General features: G+C 34.2%; 3 protein-coding genes across 5 annotated transcripts in view; 2 read left to right on the top strand and 1 right to left on the bottom strand.

Moving 5' to 3' along the window:
• The window catches only part of LOC105225184 (double-stranded RNA-specific editase Adar), a 166,668-nt gene extending 155,155 nt beyond the window's left edge, over nt 1-11,513 (bottom strand). Inside the window, exons 1-2 of one of the 3 annotated variants that reach the window (XM_049456400.1) lie at nt 11,049-11,513; nt 9,458-9,928 (exon numbers count right to left, since the gene is read on the bottom strand). In XM_049456400.1, coding sequence (XP_049312357.1) covers nt 9,458-9,490 — 33 coding nt within the window. In that variant the 5' untranslated portion in view covers nt 9,491-9,928; nt 11,049-11,513. Of the gene's footprint in view, nt 1-9,457; nt 9,929-10,516; nt 11,003-11,048 lie in introns of those variants that run through there. The other 2 variants (XM_049456401.1, XM_049456404.1) reach the window with 2 other exon arrangements.
• Nucleotides 11,514-11,838: 325 nt separating this feature from the next.
• On the top strand, nt 11,839-13,436 carry LOC105225183 (translation initiation factor eIF-2B subunit beta). Its single transcript, XM_011203529.3, has 6 exons — nt 11,839-11,998; nt 12,058-12,144; nt 12,202-12,334; nt 12,395-12,712; nt 12,778-13,166; nt 13,220-13,436. Exons 1-6 carry the CDS (start codon nt 11,943-11,945, stop codon nt 13,290-13,292), a joined length of 1,056 nt encoding a protein of 351 aa, XP_011201831.1. The 5' UTR covers nt 11,839-11,942; the 3' UTR covers nt 13,293-13,436.
• A 171-nt stretch (nt 13,437-13,607) lies between these two features.
• The window catches only part of LOC105225182 (mucin-5AC), a 41,942-nt gene continuing 38,879 nt past the window's right edge, over nt 13,608-16,670 (top strand). The window contains exon 1 of the mRNA XM_011203525.4: nt 13,608-14,096. The gene's annotated coding sequence lies outside the window, so the exon portion shown is untranslated. The remainder of the gene's footprint in view (nt 14,097-16,670) is intronic.

The following is a 16,670-nucleotide window of genomic DNA, read 5'->3' as shown; positions in this document are numbered from 1 at the left end:
CGAAAAAGTTGGAATAAGCTTCATTATGATTTACGAATACAGAAAATATATTAAACCCATTTAACGCTTTAGGTCTAGCAAATAATCTAAAGTTTATTTCCAGCGATTGCTGGCGCCGCTATTCAAATACAGCGGCGAAGAACTGATAAGGAGCATGCATCAGTTTGTGTGTAGAAAATGGTCGGATGAAAGCAAGCCCAACGATTGGAACTTAAGTGTGCTCTGCCCAATCTACAAAAAGGGAAACCCCACAATCTGTGCCAACTACAGTAAGATAAGCCTCCTCTACATCGCATATAAGGTTCTATCGAGCGCAATGTGTGAAAGACTAAAGCCCACTGCCAACAAACTGATTAGACCTTATCAGTGTGGCTTTAGGCATGGAAAAACAATAACTGACGAGATATTCACCATGCGCCAAATCGTGGAAAAGACCCGTGAAAAGAGAATCGACACACACCACCTCTTCGTCGATTTCAAAGCTGCTTTCGACAGCAAGAAAAGGAGCTGCCTTTATGTCGCGATGTCTGAATTTGGTATCCGCGCAAAACTAATACGGCTGTATAAACCGACGTTGAGCAATAGTAAAAGCTCCGTCAGAATCGAGAGGAACCTCTCCGTTCGATACCATACAAGATTTCAGACATGGCGACTCCCTATCGTACGACTTCTTCAATCTACTGCTGGAAAAAATTATCCGAGCTATAGAGCAGGAACAATATTCTATAAAAGCTGCTGGCATATGTTGATAATATTGATATCACTGGCCCGCGCCGTTAGTTCTGCTTTCTCCAGAATGGATAAGGCAGCGAAGCAAATGGTTCTGGCGGTAAACGTAGGCAAGACGAAATATCTCCTGTCATCAAATAAAAAGTCGTCGCACTCGCGTCACTGTTTTGACTTTTATCTCGTTTTAGTGGACTTTTGGTAAAAAATATTGATATCTTAGCTGTTTTTGAAAAGAGTAGAATATTTATCGAAATATTTATAAAGTCGAAAGTGTACTGGGTTAACTAAATAAATATAAGATGATTTCTAAAATTATTACTATATATAAAGTAGGAATACTTGCATATTCTATCATCTCACTGGGTTTAAAATATACATTTAGAGGTATATACTTTTTGGCAGCAGTGTGCTGTATCAAAAATTAGAGCTATCAAGTTAGCAATGCAGCAAAAACCAAAAAATACAACAAGAATATACATACATACATACACATTACATATGAACATGCATACAAGGGCCGCCGCAAACAACATGATTCCACCTCAAACAGCAGAAATCAGTAAAAGGGGAACGATAGATAGAGAGAGAGTGGGCAAGGAAAATGGCTACAAGGTCCACAACTCATACATTTCTACATGAATTTATGTATATTTGTAAGTATGTGCGTGTGCGCTTTTTGGCCATTTTATCTAATTGGTTGTGCCAACACGACAGGCATTTACAAAGTGCCACATTCGTACACCTGTCCCCGCGTCAATTTATCCGCTGCTGCCGGTGCAACCAATAATGTCTAACAAGGTGAGCGCAACGGGCGCCAAACGGAACGTCGAAATTGCATTTCTGCACAGCCATACAGAGAAACACACACACATGCATATGTGTTTGGCCAGAATAAAAGAAAGAAAGAAAAATTGTTCAGGCAAAAAATACAGTTATTACGGTGCATAGGCATAAATTCATATATTTATAGTTGAGCATATCTTCGCCGCTCGCCGAACTCTGCGCGGAATTTGGCGAATTTTGTGATCGCAAAACCATAAAACATGAAATAATATTAATGCTGCACTGCATATATGTTTGTGTGTGTGTGAAGTGTGAATTTATTGCAAACATGGCCAAATTAAATTTTTGCTAATGTAAATTACACACACACACACACACACATATGGACTCATACACGAAGCACCACAAATTTGATTATTACAAAATGAAATTGAATTGCCTAGGTGAGCCCTTCTCGGCTTCTATTAGCCCTATTACACGGTCGACCAGTATGATGCCAATCCCCGAGCGGACAACAAATCAGGTACATATGATACGAGAATGTTTGTATGTATGCGTTTGTGTTTGTATGTATTTATCTCTCTATTCTTTGAACTACTAGCTATTTGTGTAGAATTCAATAGGTCATCTGCTATTGACAGCAGCGGCAGAGGCAGCCATAGCAGCAGCAACAAAATTGTAGCAACAACCAGTACAAGAACAAGTTTGTAACAACGACCAAGTTACAACAACAAGCACAACAAAATTACAAAAACAACCAATTTACAACAACAACAACAAAATTACAAAAAAAAACAAGTTTACAACAACAACAACGAAAATTTTACAACAACAACTACAACAGTTTTGCAACAACGTTGTTGCAACAAGAAAATTACAACAACAACACTTATACAACAACAACAGAAAACCTAAACAAAATTGCAACAACAATAAAAACTAAATCGCAGCAACAACAAAACCAACAACAAATATCGAACAATTCCGCTTTTGTTGCACGCCAAGCATTCGTTTCAATATAGGACATGGCAATTTTATGCCGAAGTTGCACATAAGAAATACATTGGATTCGTTGAATAGCTGTGGAATGCTTTGCCGTACTCCTCTTCCATTTGTAAATAACTGTAATAAGCATTTAAGGATAAAAGGAGTAGGGCGAATTGCTGAAGTGAAAAATATGCAACTGAAGAGGAAGAAGAAGAACAAGAAGAAGCATTAAAAATATTGCTGAGTGCACAGATATACCGTTAAATGTATGTACATATGTTGTTTGTGCTTAGCAAATAATTCGAATATTAAAATAAAACAGTAAACATATAAATACAAAATGCAAGTACATATTAAAAATTAAATGAGAAAATTGCAAAAAATATCTGCAATTGCAACAATAGAATTTCAAAGCCTTTAAATGAGGGGATTGATAAAAAATCTTATTGAGTTGCCACATTTTTTTTAATTTGTTAAATCTAAATATACAGCTAAACCATCTTAGACAGAAATCTTTGATTTAGAGTACTAAGATACTATATACATATGTACATGCAGCTAAATATTCGTTCATAGAGTTGCCACCTGACACTGAATATAATTTCATTGTATAATATTTAAATAACTTTTTTTTGTATTCTAAAAATCAGTGTGTTTACAAAAGCAAGGAAGTTAGGTATAAGTGTGAAAGCGTTGCCACCTTTTTTAAATTGTATTTATTTTTTTATTATTATAAATTTAATAATCTAAAGTAATAAAGTTCTAAGGTAGATATTTATCTATATATTCATTTATGGAGGTGCCACCTGGCACTCGAATTTGAAATCTCCTAAATTAATTAATAAAAAATTTAATAAAACGTTGCCAACATTTTTTTTAATTAGTTCATTCTAAATATTCATTTAAATTATGTTAGACATGAATCTTTGAGTTTGAGTTTTAGGGTTGCCACATTTGTTGAAATTTCATTATGTTTTATTATTGAAAATTTAATAAGCTAAAGTAGTAAAGTTCTAAAGTAGATAAATATTCGTGTATGGAGTTGCCAGCTAGTGCTGAAAATAATTTGAATCAAAAAAAGTTTATTTTTTTATTTATTTAAAGAAGAGTGTGTCTACAAAACTGCACAAGACCTGGAACTTAAGGATAAATTGAGAATTGATTGCCACTGTTTTTGAATTATATTATTTTATTGAAATTTAATTAATCCAAAGTAATATAGTACTAAGATAGTTTAAAATTCATTTATAGTGTTGCCATCTGACATTGAAAATAATTTCATTAAAAATAAATTAAAAATTATATTTTCTTATTTAAAGAAAGAGAGCGCCTACTAAAATGCACAAAAGCTGGAGGTTAAAAATAAGTTTCAGTGGGGTTGCCACTTTTTTGAATTTTAATTATTTTTTATTATTGAAATTTTGTTAATCGAAAGAGATAGACTTACAGATTAATAAGACAGATTAATATTAGTTTATAGCGTTGCCACCTATGTATATAATATTATTTAAAATAAATTTAAATTCAATTTTATTTATTATTATTGAAATTTTAATAATCTAAGGAGATAGAGTTTTAAGATCGATGTACATTAGTTTATGGCGTTGCCACCATGAATATAATTTCATTGAAAATAAATTTAAATCTTATTATTTAAAAAAGAATGCGTTCACGAAACTAGAGAGGACCTGGACCCTCAAAAGGGTTGCCAGTAGTTTCTGTAATATTTAAAAAATATAAAAAATAAAAAAAATTGAATAAAATATTAAAAATGAAAAATTAGAAAAAAATTAAAAAATGTTGCCATATTAATATTTTTTTCTATATTTTATTTTAAACATATTGTCTTTATGTTTTCTCCGCTAAAAATGTTAAGTTCAATAAAATAGTCAAATGCTAAATACAACCGTGTTGCTGTTAGTTGTCAACTGTTAACTTATAGGTTTCTATGAACATTATTTATTTGTTGAGCTTCAAAACAGAAAATTAGACTAGACATTGAGTAAAAAATGTATATCTAAAGAAAATCTTACGTTGTTTGCTTGAAAGGCTTCAAAGTTGTTGATAAACAAAATATATATTTGACAGCGCTTTGTATTTTGGTTAGCTTTTGACATTTGATAACCGAAATCTCTCCGAGTGTATTACAGCGCTTTGACTTTTGGCATTTCTCTTGTGTCTTTTGATGTTATCGTATTTTTTTTTTTTTCAAAGTTACAAAGTTATACCATTTCAGCCGTAGTTAGCTCCATAGTAAAGCGGAATAAGGTTTTTCAAGAGAGTTCCACAAAACCAACCTCCAAACGCCAACATCCAAATTTATTAAGCTATATTAATCAACTTACTGTAAGCCAAAATCGTAAATTTTGACGAATAATGGTCATAAATGCGCTGACAACTTGACATTATCAAATTTAATGATTTTGAAGTGGTTTTCTGAGTACTCTTGTGGAGAAGACTTCAAAAAAAATAAATATTGATAAAAACAATAAATCATATTTGATGATCATAATGAGTCTTTTAAGCACCTATGCATACAATCATACAAATTTATAAAGGCTTTGAGCACGCAAATAGGTTATTGCCACGAACTCGGTCGTAAAATCACTTCAAAGGCGTCATTATTTCGGTGATTCGCGGTTTTGAGCGAAACACACTTAAATATCATTGCCGTTGCCAAGAAGCTTGCTTTGCAAAGAAACTGCATTGCCGAAGACGCTTCGACATAAAAACCAATTAATAAAGAATTTAAATTTAAAACATTTATTTTGCGCGCCTTGAGTGCAAAAAACCCACTGTGCAGCGATATAATCTGCTTAAATGCATTTATTTATTGTTGTTTCGCGTGCGTGTGTTTCATGTTAAAATTAGATTAATTGTATTTTTCTTTTGTTTTTGCAATGGTTATTTCTATTCTCGATAGCAACGACAAACGGCAAATAGTTCGCATTGAATTCGTGATGCACAGCTCGAGCTGACTAACCGGCAGTTATCGCCAAGCAATTGACTTGCATTCGGTGGCCTCCCTGACGTTTTCGGGAGCACGCGCGCCCCGCCGAACGCCGCATGCTGTCGAACCGTTACACATGGTCTCGCTTTGTTTGCCTTTAATCATGTGTTGATGATAGTGATTGCCGTTTAATTGTCGTTCGGACATTTACTGCTCCTGCGGGAGGGCCAGCGCGGCGCCGGCGGCAGCAGCAGCATTGATGGCGGAGGCGGCGCAGGCGGCGGCTGCTGTTTCACTTCAATTACAAATTGTGTTTCATTATATTGGTTGCATTACTATTTGGCTGCCGATTTTTATGTGATTCGTTTTTGAGCTTGTGGCTCGTGTGTGCTGCTGGCAGCGCATTTCGCTTTGATTAATTTTCTTTACAAGCGCTTTTTGTTCGTTCTTGTTTTCTTGGGTTTTAGGTTGAATTGAATTCAGTTGCTTTGTGTTTTTTTGCAATTAGCGCCATTATTTTCGTTTTGTATGCGTTTAATTCGTTTTTAGTGCGAAGTTTTTGCGTGAAATAAATGTGTGTCAAATAATTTTTGGTCGTGCGGGGGGACTGACAGAAGTTCGATGGTGGTGAAAATAGCTAAAATTACTTATTTTGCTTTAAAGGGACAACCGTAGTATTATTAAAAGAAAAAAATTTTGAATTTTTTTAAAAAAAAATTTCATGTTTTCGATGTGATCGTGTGATCGCCTAAGGACGAATTTAAAAATTAAAAAAAAAAAAAAAAAATACAGCATGAGAGGGGTGTTAAGTGAGTGTTATTGGGCATGCAAAGACGTGACTAGTTTCATACTGGGCTCATTGCATGCAGAACATAACTTTTGTATGTCAGTGTCTGTTCTGGCTAAGTAGGATTTTTACTTACTGTAATACCCAGAACGAAGTTGCGCTAGGGTCATTCGCGGTGAATGGCATTCAGTGCCTGTCGGAAATTGGTCGCGTCCGAATTAAGGTCGGCGTTTCGTACAAGTAAGTCGATATCTTCAAGGAAGCACTTCTGATATTCCTAGGAGGCGACTCGGCTTCAAGCAGAAACTGCTCTGGCAGTATATTGTAAAAGTATGCGGGTCTCACTAAGAACTTGAGAATCTTGTTGCGGCTCTGTACTCTTACGCGAATTACGGTTGTATAATTTTAGGATTGTTTACCGATGGAATTTCGTTATCATCGACGGAAATGTTGAGGTCCAGTCTGTACGAGTACTTCTTCGTCCAATTCGTAATAGAGTTTTCGAACCAAATTTTATTTAGCGAAGGTGGCCCATTTCTGGTTCAATGGGTACGTAAACAAGCAAAATTGCCGCATTTCAGACGAAAGGCAACCGGAAGAGATTCCAGAGCTCCCGTTTCATACAGAAATAACCACGGTTTGATGTGGTTTGTGGGCCGTTGGAATCATCGGTTTATATTTTTTCAAAATTTATACCGTTGAGAACGTAACCATTGATGGAGACCATTATCGTACCATAATAACCGGCTATTTGATGTCTGAAATTGAAGCTCGTGATCTCGACGACATTTGTCTTCAACAAAACGGCGCCATTTCGCACACATCGCATCAATCAACGGATTTATTGAGAAAACACTTCGGTGAGCAAAATAATTTCACGCTTTGGGCCAGTCGATTGGCTACCAAGATTGTATCATATCAACGTTAAACTTTTTCCTGCGGGTATATAGAAAGTATAAAGCCTGTGCGGATAATGCCGCTTCGATTCAGGCCTTGGAGCAAATCATCAATGCTCGAACGAGTTATTGAAAATTGCACTCAAAAGATGGACCATCTGAGACGTAGCCGCGGTCAAGATTTGAGGGAGATAAAATGTTCGTTTGAATGATAATAAACATTCCCCCATGAAGTTTATGAGTTTTCCCCTAAAAAAAGTAGGGAACCACGAAATGGGTCATCCTTTATGAAATATGCGAACTATGAGAGGCAGAATATTAGATTTTTGAAGAATTTTCCTGTGTTATATTTGAAATAAATAATGGAAAAAGCATTATTCATGATAAAATTTCCTTGAATTCGAACCCAAAATTCCCCTTTCTAAATGCAACCTTAAGGATTCAAATTAAATTTATTTTATTTAAATTTATGTTATTTATTTTTAATTTTTATTATTATTATTCATAATTTTAACTATTTTTAAAAAATTATATTAACTTTTATAACCACATTTAATTTAAAGTAATTATGTATATTTAATTTAGTTTTTAATTTATTTACTTTAATTAGCTTCGAATTGATTGCTATTCAGTGCAATCTTTTATTTAGCATTGGAAATTTTCGCACTTTTGCATTTTGTTTATATTTATAGTTTTATTGTTTACCGACACGCTGTGAAAAATTATTTGTGATTGGAATATTTTGCACTCGAAAATTGCAAACATCTCGGTGCCCCTGTGGTTTTACCTTAACTTTTGGACTTTTGGGCTTCTGTGTTACATTTGTTTGTTGTTTGTTGTTATTGCTGGATGTATGTAAACTGGCACATGTCGGAGAATATAATTGATAACTCAATTTACATTAGAGTGAAATTTTGCAATTCCCTTTGCGATTTTTCGAAAGTTACGTCACACGTCTTGTGCAAATGTACACGCGTGCATGTAAATATTTGTAGATGAAAGAAATTGTGTTTCATTTGATCATAGACAGATATATTTGCAAACATACAAACATGTGTGTATAAATACGAATGTTGATGTAAGCTAGCGTTTCAAGTGGAAATGAATGCGTACGTAGACGCGTTGCAAGGATGTTGCAAATTTTATGAAGTCGATAGGAATACAAGTATAATAATATATCAAAGTGAAGTTTTTGTTTATTGTAAGGTAAATTTTGTTGATTATTTTATTAAGACCATAAAAATATGAAAAATATGGGAAAGTATCATAAACTTGCTTTTTACGCTTTATTAGGTTTATCAAGTTTGTAACAACCGGAGAGAAAACAGAAAGACTCCAAACTAACCTAACAATCATATGTAACCAAAAAAAAAACGAAATTAACCTCACTTTTCCACACTTTCGTTTAGAAGGCGTGAATAATCAATTAAGAATTTGACTACATATAATTAGAACCGTTATAGGTACGAAAAATAGTTTTTATGACACACACCCACTGCTACACATCAAAAGCTTAAGCGTTTAAGCGTTTTTCTTTCAGTTTAACCTAAAAACCGCTTGTGGGCAAAAGTTGTTAATGTAAACAAAATAAAGTCTATATAAATCATCAAACAGCCTACAAGGCAGCACAGCAAGTGCATAAGACACGATAAACACTACCGATATACAATATGAACATCTAAACAATGCGCGCCGAAGTGATCGTGGGGTAAACAAATCATTAATAATAATAACAATAATAACAAAAAAAGGCATTTGTGTTGCCACACTAGCAAACTCAAGCGCACACACGCATACACTCACAAGCCGCACCGCAAACATGAAGGCGCGATAAAGAACACCTTGATAAGAAGGCGCCCCAAGTTTGTTTACATATCGGCGTGTGTTTTTTGCCAATATTTACAACAAAAAATAATAATGATAATGCTAAAAGCAAGTGGGCACCACCAATTTGCGGTGTGTGTGGTTAATTCCTGGTGTTTGGGGAAGTTTACGATTTTTACGGTGAAATGTGGAACGAGTATCCATACTACAGCTACCAAAAGGGTTTTAACAAATTTGTAAGTGAATTTCGTTGTTATAAAGATGATAGAGCAAATAAAGAGCGGTGTGTTATTTTAAATGGGCTAAAAAAAATAAACAGTTTTAGTTAAAACACATACAAACCACATAAAAAAATATATGTTAAAAAATAGAAATAAAATAATTAACACTAAATCACATACAATGTACAAATATGCACAAATTTACACACACGGATATAGACAAACATAAAAAATTAATGTGAACAACGATATTTATACATATCATTGCTGAACTACTTACATGCGGCGAACAATTTGTAGCGTTGTTTAGCATGACTTGAGTTTTATGCAAATTCTATCTTTGAATTTAGTCGAATTGAAGTTGAATAGTGGTAGAGTGGTGGTGGTAGGATTGATTGGTGGTATTATATATGTTTACTGGGAGGATGAGAACTTTCAGCTTAACTGCAGATTACTTTGATTAGTTGATTTTTTTTTTAATTATTTTTTTAATTTTTTTTTAATTTGCTTCTTTTGTTTTTTTTTTTTGTTTTGTCACTTTATACAATTGTGTAGGTTGGATATATATTTATGTATATATGTATTGTAGTATACGTACAATATATTAATATCAATATTGTGTGTAAACGTGTTTCAACTTTTTTTTGGATTTTTTTTTTTTCAAATTTTGCTAGGTATTTTCATTGTTGGGGGGAAATGTGAACAAAAAAATTGTTGCCGGTTGTTTTGCTCGAATAGTAGTTTAGCGCGCCTAAAATGATAAATATTTACAAAAAGAAATAGATGAAACAAATTAAATTAAGTAACTTCAAAAATGTATTATATGCACTTAAGCTTAAATATAATATTTATACATATAAAACTACGAAATAGCAATTAGGGTTGTAAATATTGATTTGAATTGGTAATATTATTAAGTATACATTATTGCTTAACAACTAAAACTAATATATGTTTGTTGATAGATAATAGTAAACAAAAAGTCGGTGGTTGGCCGAAAGCATTTTCCAATTAGAAAAACAATTAGCACGTGAATAGTTTTTTTCGCTAAATTAATTAATATAAAAAAGTTCAAAATATCTGAAGGTTGGCATACTACTCATTTGCACTTTAGTCATTTCATGGTTCACTTGGCTTGCATGCGAACTGCATCTGGAATACAGCTAAAATTTGCTTTTCCAAAAATGCATTGCGATTTTTAATCGGCATTTGTGGTTTTCGCTAGTGTTTTTAATTCATGTAAACATAACACAACCAACTTCGTTTACTTCAAAATTCAGCTGCTTCCAAACACATTTAATAGTTAACAAAGTTCACAAAATGATTTTCAAATTCGTACCCAGCAATGCGTAGCTGCAAATTAGTGTCATTATTGACGTAACAACGCGAAAGCAGCTAGACGAAGATTCTGCAGGTAATATCTGACCGCCCGCGCACATTAGCTAGACAGAAAATTTCCGACCTATCAACCAACCACCGACTAAGCGACAGCTGAAGCGCACAGAAGTTACAGCCAGAATGGCATGAAAACAAAAAATCGATAATGACTGACTTGCTAAGGTATTCGCACACTTCCATGCGCAACCCTGGAGCACCACCGCAAAAACGGTATGTACGACCGACATTCATAAATGTACGTTTTGATTTGCTACACAATAACAAAATAAGCTTTTAATTTAACGCAAATAATGGACTGTAAAATTATAAACAATTGTGTTGCTCAGAAACTTTATGCGCTAACCAGCAGATTTGAGTAAGTTTTTCATATAAATCTACGTATGTATGTAGCGCAGTGGAGCATTTTGCAAAAGCGCTTACACATTTGTTTTTGATAAATATGCATTTGCTGGTTGTCTTTGATAATTTCCTACCTTATTAAATGAGTTGTAGATATTTATATGGTTGTTTATTTTACTTTACATTTATTGATTTCACTCGTTTTTAAGTCAATAATATAACGGGACTTTTTTTGTTTACAGATTCACCACCAAAATCAGAACTTTTGTTCTTTGCACAACGCCACCAAGTTCGTACACACAAAAACAACTACAAGATTATAAGGGTGCTTACGCCGCTGCAGCGTAAAATAGCCCCGATAGCTTTTTTTTTAATATTTCGATTAGCAATTTTCACCACACATTTCTTTTATTTACTTATATTATTCCGTACAATATTTATGATATCGCCACTGAGTTGCGGAAATTTTTATAATTTGTTCACAATCACTTTTTTGTTTTCCAAGTATTCTTTTGTCTTAATTGCTGAAGTCTAAACGAGCCGCGATCCGTGCACACCTCTTTATTTATCCAACTTTCATATCGAATTGTCATTTGAAAGATACAATTCGCCATCAAATCATTCTTGCCGCCGAATGCAATCCACAACTGTGCAAATTCCAATTAGTTGTTTTCTTCAATTTCATTTTGTACTCATTCGCACCAGGGACGCAATTGTACAAACAACAATACGCAGTGGAACACAAGTTTTTATAAATAAATTTAATTTTAAATAAATGTGTATATAAATAAGAAATTTGTTCCGATCATGTCGATTAAAATAAAAAATTGTGAAATAAAAATTGAATCTTTAACACTGACAAATAAAATTATTCACATGCTTCACCCTGTTAGCTTCTGACTTGGCAATCAGCTGTTAAGCTGACACGCGCAAACAAATGTTTGACGTTTGCATTTACATTACAGGTATTGGCAGGTATTGCATTTAGCTATTACAATATTTCGTAATAAAAACGAAAAAACAATAAAATGAAAGGCCACCCAACAAAAGAAGTTACTCAATTGATTCACGAAATCAAAATCGGGTATGCAAAGTTTAAGTATTTGTTGAAACTTGATAAATTTGTTCTTTATTTTATTACAGCAATGTGGAAGGTTCTTACAACATAACAGCAAAGACGCTACAAGTATTTAAGAAAATAATAAATGGACAAAGATGGACAAATGCAGAGTAAGTTGTACACTCATTCTACAAACATTAACACTTTAATTTATTTCTACTCATTAGCGAACTCATGAATTTGGTGCGCACACAAGGCCACATACTGCAATCCGCAATTCCGCAAGAGACTGTAACCGCCAACATTGCACGACGCATACTTAAATTGATACGCGAAGAGTTCGATTTACTCAAAGCAAAGGTTGGTCACACCATAAATTAGTTAATTTCAGTGTATATAGCAAACGCATATATTTATTAGGTGCATCAATTCACGGATGATCAAGCTTCAATGTCCTTGCACAAACTTGTTACACAAACGAGTAATGATGTCAGCGTCGATTATACTGAACCACAACAAGGATTGCGTGAAGCGCTCTTGGATCACCTGCAAGAAATGGAAACAGAGTTGGAGACAAGTTCGGAAAATATTTGCGCACAAGCTGAAGAGCACATACACTCCTCTGAGGTTATACTCACACTGGGGCACTCGCGTAGTGTTGAAAACTTTTTGAAACGTGCTGTTAAGAAGCGTCAATTTCTAACCATAATTATAGCTGAATGTGCGCCAGATTGCAGAGTGAGTTTACATACAGAAAAAAAATCCAAACTAGTTTCACAAAAAGTATATATTTAAAATTTTAGGGTCACAACTTAGCAGCTAGCTTGGCGACGGGCAATGTCGAAATAATTGTCATACCTGACTCCGCCATATTTGCAATGATGTCGCGCGTCAACAAAGTCATAATTGGCACACATAGCGTGCTTGCAAATGGTGGCCTACGTGCCGCTTGCGGTTCCTACACAGTAGCGCTGGCAGCTAAACATTACTCCGTGCCTGTTATAGTACTCTCACCCATGTACAAATTGTCACCGCTACATTTGTGTTCAATAGAACAGGACGCATTCAATTTAGTAGGCTGTGCGGAAGATGTTATTGAATATGATTCCTTAGCATCGCATTCTGCCAAAGTTTACAGCCCTATATTTGACTATGTGCCGCCAGAGCTGGTGACACTGTTTATATCAAATATGTAAGTACAAGTGTTTTATCTGACATACTACAACTAATTTTGTTTGCTTACAGTGGCGGCCATGCACCCTCGTATGTCTATCGACTTTTGACTGAACTTTACAATCCAGAGGATTATGAGATGTAAAACGAAAATAGCGCTATTTTTATAAATTAACCACTAGAAATCCCTAGACTTTGCTTAATTTTAAGCTTTCGCTAAACTAAAGCACAAATAAGTAAAATACCTGAATAAAGAAAAGAAGAAAGCTGATTGTATTTCCAAAGTGTACATATGTATGTGCTGTTGCTTTGAACCTGTAGCGCGCTATAGTTGGCACTTTTAAATACCGCATTACACCGCGTTTGCTGTTTTTTATTTGCTTCGTCCAACGTCTAATCCAATTAGTGTGAGCGAACCACAAGATTATATTATTCGAACTCTGCCTGTCTACCCTCCGATATCCGGTTCAATTCCGTATGGAAGGCAAACTTTGAAATTAGTTTGTCGAACACCTTTTATTTTGCCGCACTGCGTTTCAGTACAATCGTCACATGTCAGTCAATCACATTTTCTTTTAATTATTCTTCAATGCAAATTATCACAATTTCGACAGGCAAATGCCAATAAACAAACTTTGTGCAAGACAAAACAACGTCTGACGCTAAATATCATAATTTTTGTAATTATAACTAAGAATATAATAATAAAATAGTGCAAAACATTTGGTGTAAAATTCAAGAAAAAACGTTTAAAGTAAAAATTTAATTGTGTAAATAAAATGTGCTGTGTTAATTAGTTTTCTTTTATGAAAAAGTGAATTTTAAATTGGCGTAAAAACGTTAATTAACGGCTTATAAAGCGTTTCCCGTGTAGTTGTGGCAATAAACATACGTACATGAACATACATGTTCTGTTTATAATACGAGTATACTTATTTGGTTTTGAATGGTAATGAATTCTCAAATGAATTGTAATTATGGTTAAATAATTTTGGTGCAGAAAGATATTTTTGAATAAACTGCAAAATTTTGAAAATATTATTTTCACATAAATGTTGTTAATTAAAGTCAGCAGTACAATTTGCGTGTTTTTTTTTTGTTTGAGTGCAAGAGACAGTCGTTTATGCATGGAAAAGCAAAAAAAAATAAAAGCATTTGAAAAGGTTATGTGCTTGATTGGAGGTCTAACATATAGCTAAAGTGATTGTTGTATTAGCACAAAACTACCACCAGTTTGAAGAATACTAAATAGAAAGTTCTTGATAGGCAAATTCGCGTCCGTACTCGTTAAGAATGTATATCCGTCAGGTTCTCAAATGTCATTGACCAAACCACCACTCTGAAAAGTTCCAAAGCAGCAACCAATATTTTTTATTTATTGATTATTAAGAAACATTGTTTACACAATCATATCTACCATACACATATACATATGTATATCAAAATTTGCCAAATTTATATGTTTATACATACACACATATTTAAGAAAGCAACTCGTAAGCTTGAAATACTTTCATATGCTTCTTTTGAACATTCTTGCATGGAATATGGCGACTTCCGTTTAACAAGGCCAATAGCCGACCAAAATACGAACTTGCTACCAGTGTGGAGTGGAAAAGCAGACCCGACTTTTGTTTACCGGCGCTACCACCACACACACGCTCACAACACCCTTGCTGATGGACTGGGCAATAATTTAAATGTTTGTCTTGCCACGTCGCAGGCACAATAAAATGTGTTGCGCTACTTGCAATACTTAAAGGTGCTTTGATTTTGTTTTCTTCTTTTGTTATTTGTTTTTATTGTTGTGCTAATGGTGTTGGTGCCACGAAGCTAGTTGTCCTCCTTTGCAATTAGTATGTTTTGGTTGGTGCTTCGAAGCGGCTAGACGTCCATTCGGTGTCTTCATTGCGTTTGTGTGTGCGTGCGTGCGTTGGTGTGGTAAAAAGGCAATAGAAATTATTGAAATATTTAATCAATCACGAAAGCTGGGAAATCAATTTTATGTGCAAAAATACGTTGTCTATCGAATTAATTGCAAATATGTGAGCCAATATAATTCACGGTAAGATCCGCTACAATCTAGTTATGTAATCAATCAATTATTTATGCGCTGCGTTGAGAACTACGGTTGGGCACAAGAATTGTAAGTGTTTGAGAATAACATACATATATATATGTATGTTTGAGTGTATATACCGTTTGACTTTTCCAACCTCAAATCCGAAATAACGCCGCACATAGGTTTCTGCTAGTGCATACTGCGGCTAAAAATATAAGGAGTTGTCGCAGGACAATGACATTTGGTACATCATTGTTTTGGATTCCAATCAAGAAAAAAATGAAAAAATTTTTTTAAAAAATTTTATTTTACGCCCACCTCCCATATAAGGTGAAACTTAATTTTTGACCTACAGCACTGATTTTTGGTACATAGCATTTTTATGACATTATATATGTTGGTGTTAAATTTCAATAATATCCGCCCACTTTTACGCCCACCTCCCATACAACTAAATTCTCTTTTATTAAGTCTCTTTTAGCAAATTTTTAACATCTTCGTGACATTCTGACATTGTTTTTTTCAAGGGGGGCAATTTGGGGCAGCTGAATTTTTTTTATCGTTTAGCTGAGACTTCAGGCTTTAATTCGGTATATGTATGTCGACAGCGGTAGACAGCGCTAAAAAGATGCACCACTTTGAATTTGAAGAACATTGAAATTTTGACGTCCAAATTATGTTGTTCCACAAAATTTTTTATGCATTATTTTTTTTAATGGATTTTGATGCAAATTTTTTCTTTGATACATATTATAAATGAAAAATAATAACAAAGTTGAATTTCAATAGTTGTTTTATTGTATCAATGATTTGACTTTTGAGTAAATTTTTTGCTAATTTTGATGTTCTCTACATTCACCAACTTTGGGTATTTCTGGACAAAAAACTAATGCAGATACAATCCCAATACTTTGGGAAAATAATGTATAGATAGTTGGTAACAAACTGTGAAATTTTCATTCAAATCAGACAACATGAAATTTTTGAATTTCGGCCACAGATATACCAATGTGCGCCGAATCGCCAAGTTGAATCTTATCGGTTTTATTATTGTGATCAGCAAGAAAAAGTCCGAAGCCACTTTAGAAAAATGTACCAGACGTGGTGCTTCTTTTCTACATACGGATTCAGACTCGTTCCAGTTCGATTCGCTATTCGTCGGAGCGGAACATACTGAGGTATTGACGACTCACTTCAGCAACCCTCAAACAATATTTGTTTGAAAATGTCTTCCCTTCCTCAAAAACCAGATCGACAAGAGGAACCATGAAGTGAACTTCGGCTGCACCGAAGCTAAAATACCAACTGAATAGCAGCTAGATCCTATATCGGTTCGATCTGAATAATTTCTTCAGAGATTCATTGGTAGATAAAATGTGCCGAGTTGCGTGAAAATACCTTAGCAAGTAATAAAGTTTTCCTCCGAGGGTACTGTGTCGAAAACCTTCAGAACTGGAGTGT

This window comes from Bactrocera dorsalis, chromosome 4 (genome assembly GCF_023373825.1).
Source record: "Bactrocera dorsalis isolate Fly_Bdor chromosome 4, ASM2337382v1, whole genome shotgun sequence".
NCBI classification, from domain to species: Eukaryota; Metazoa; Arthropoda; class Insecta; order Diptera; family Tephritidae; genus Bactrocera; species Bactrocera dorsalis.
This window is presented reverse-complemented; position numbering and strand designations above follow the sequence as displayed.

Bases quoted from the DNA above. Each gene is read 5' to 3' on its own strand.
- LOC105225183 (XM_011203529.3), top strand. From the start codon at position 11,943: ATGAAAGGCCACCCAACAAAAGAAGTTACTCAATTGATTCACGAAATC. The intron at 11,999-12,057 runs GTATGCAAAGTT...ATTTTATTACAG, and splicing joins ATTCACGAAATCAAAATCGG to CAATGTGGAAGGTTCTTACA. The intron at 12,145-12,201 runs GTAAGTTGTACA...TCTACTCATTAG, and splicing joins CAAAGATGGACAAATGCAGA to CGAACTCATGAATTTGGTGC.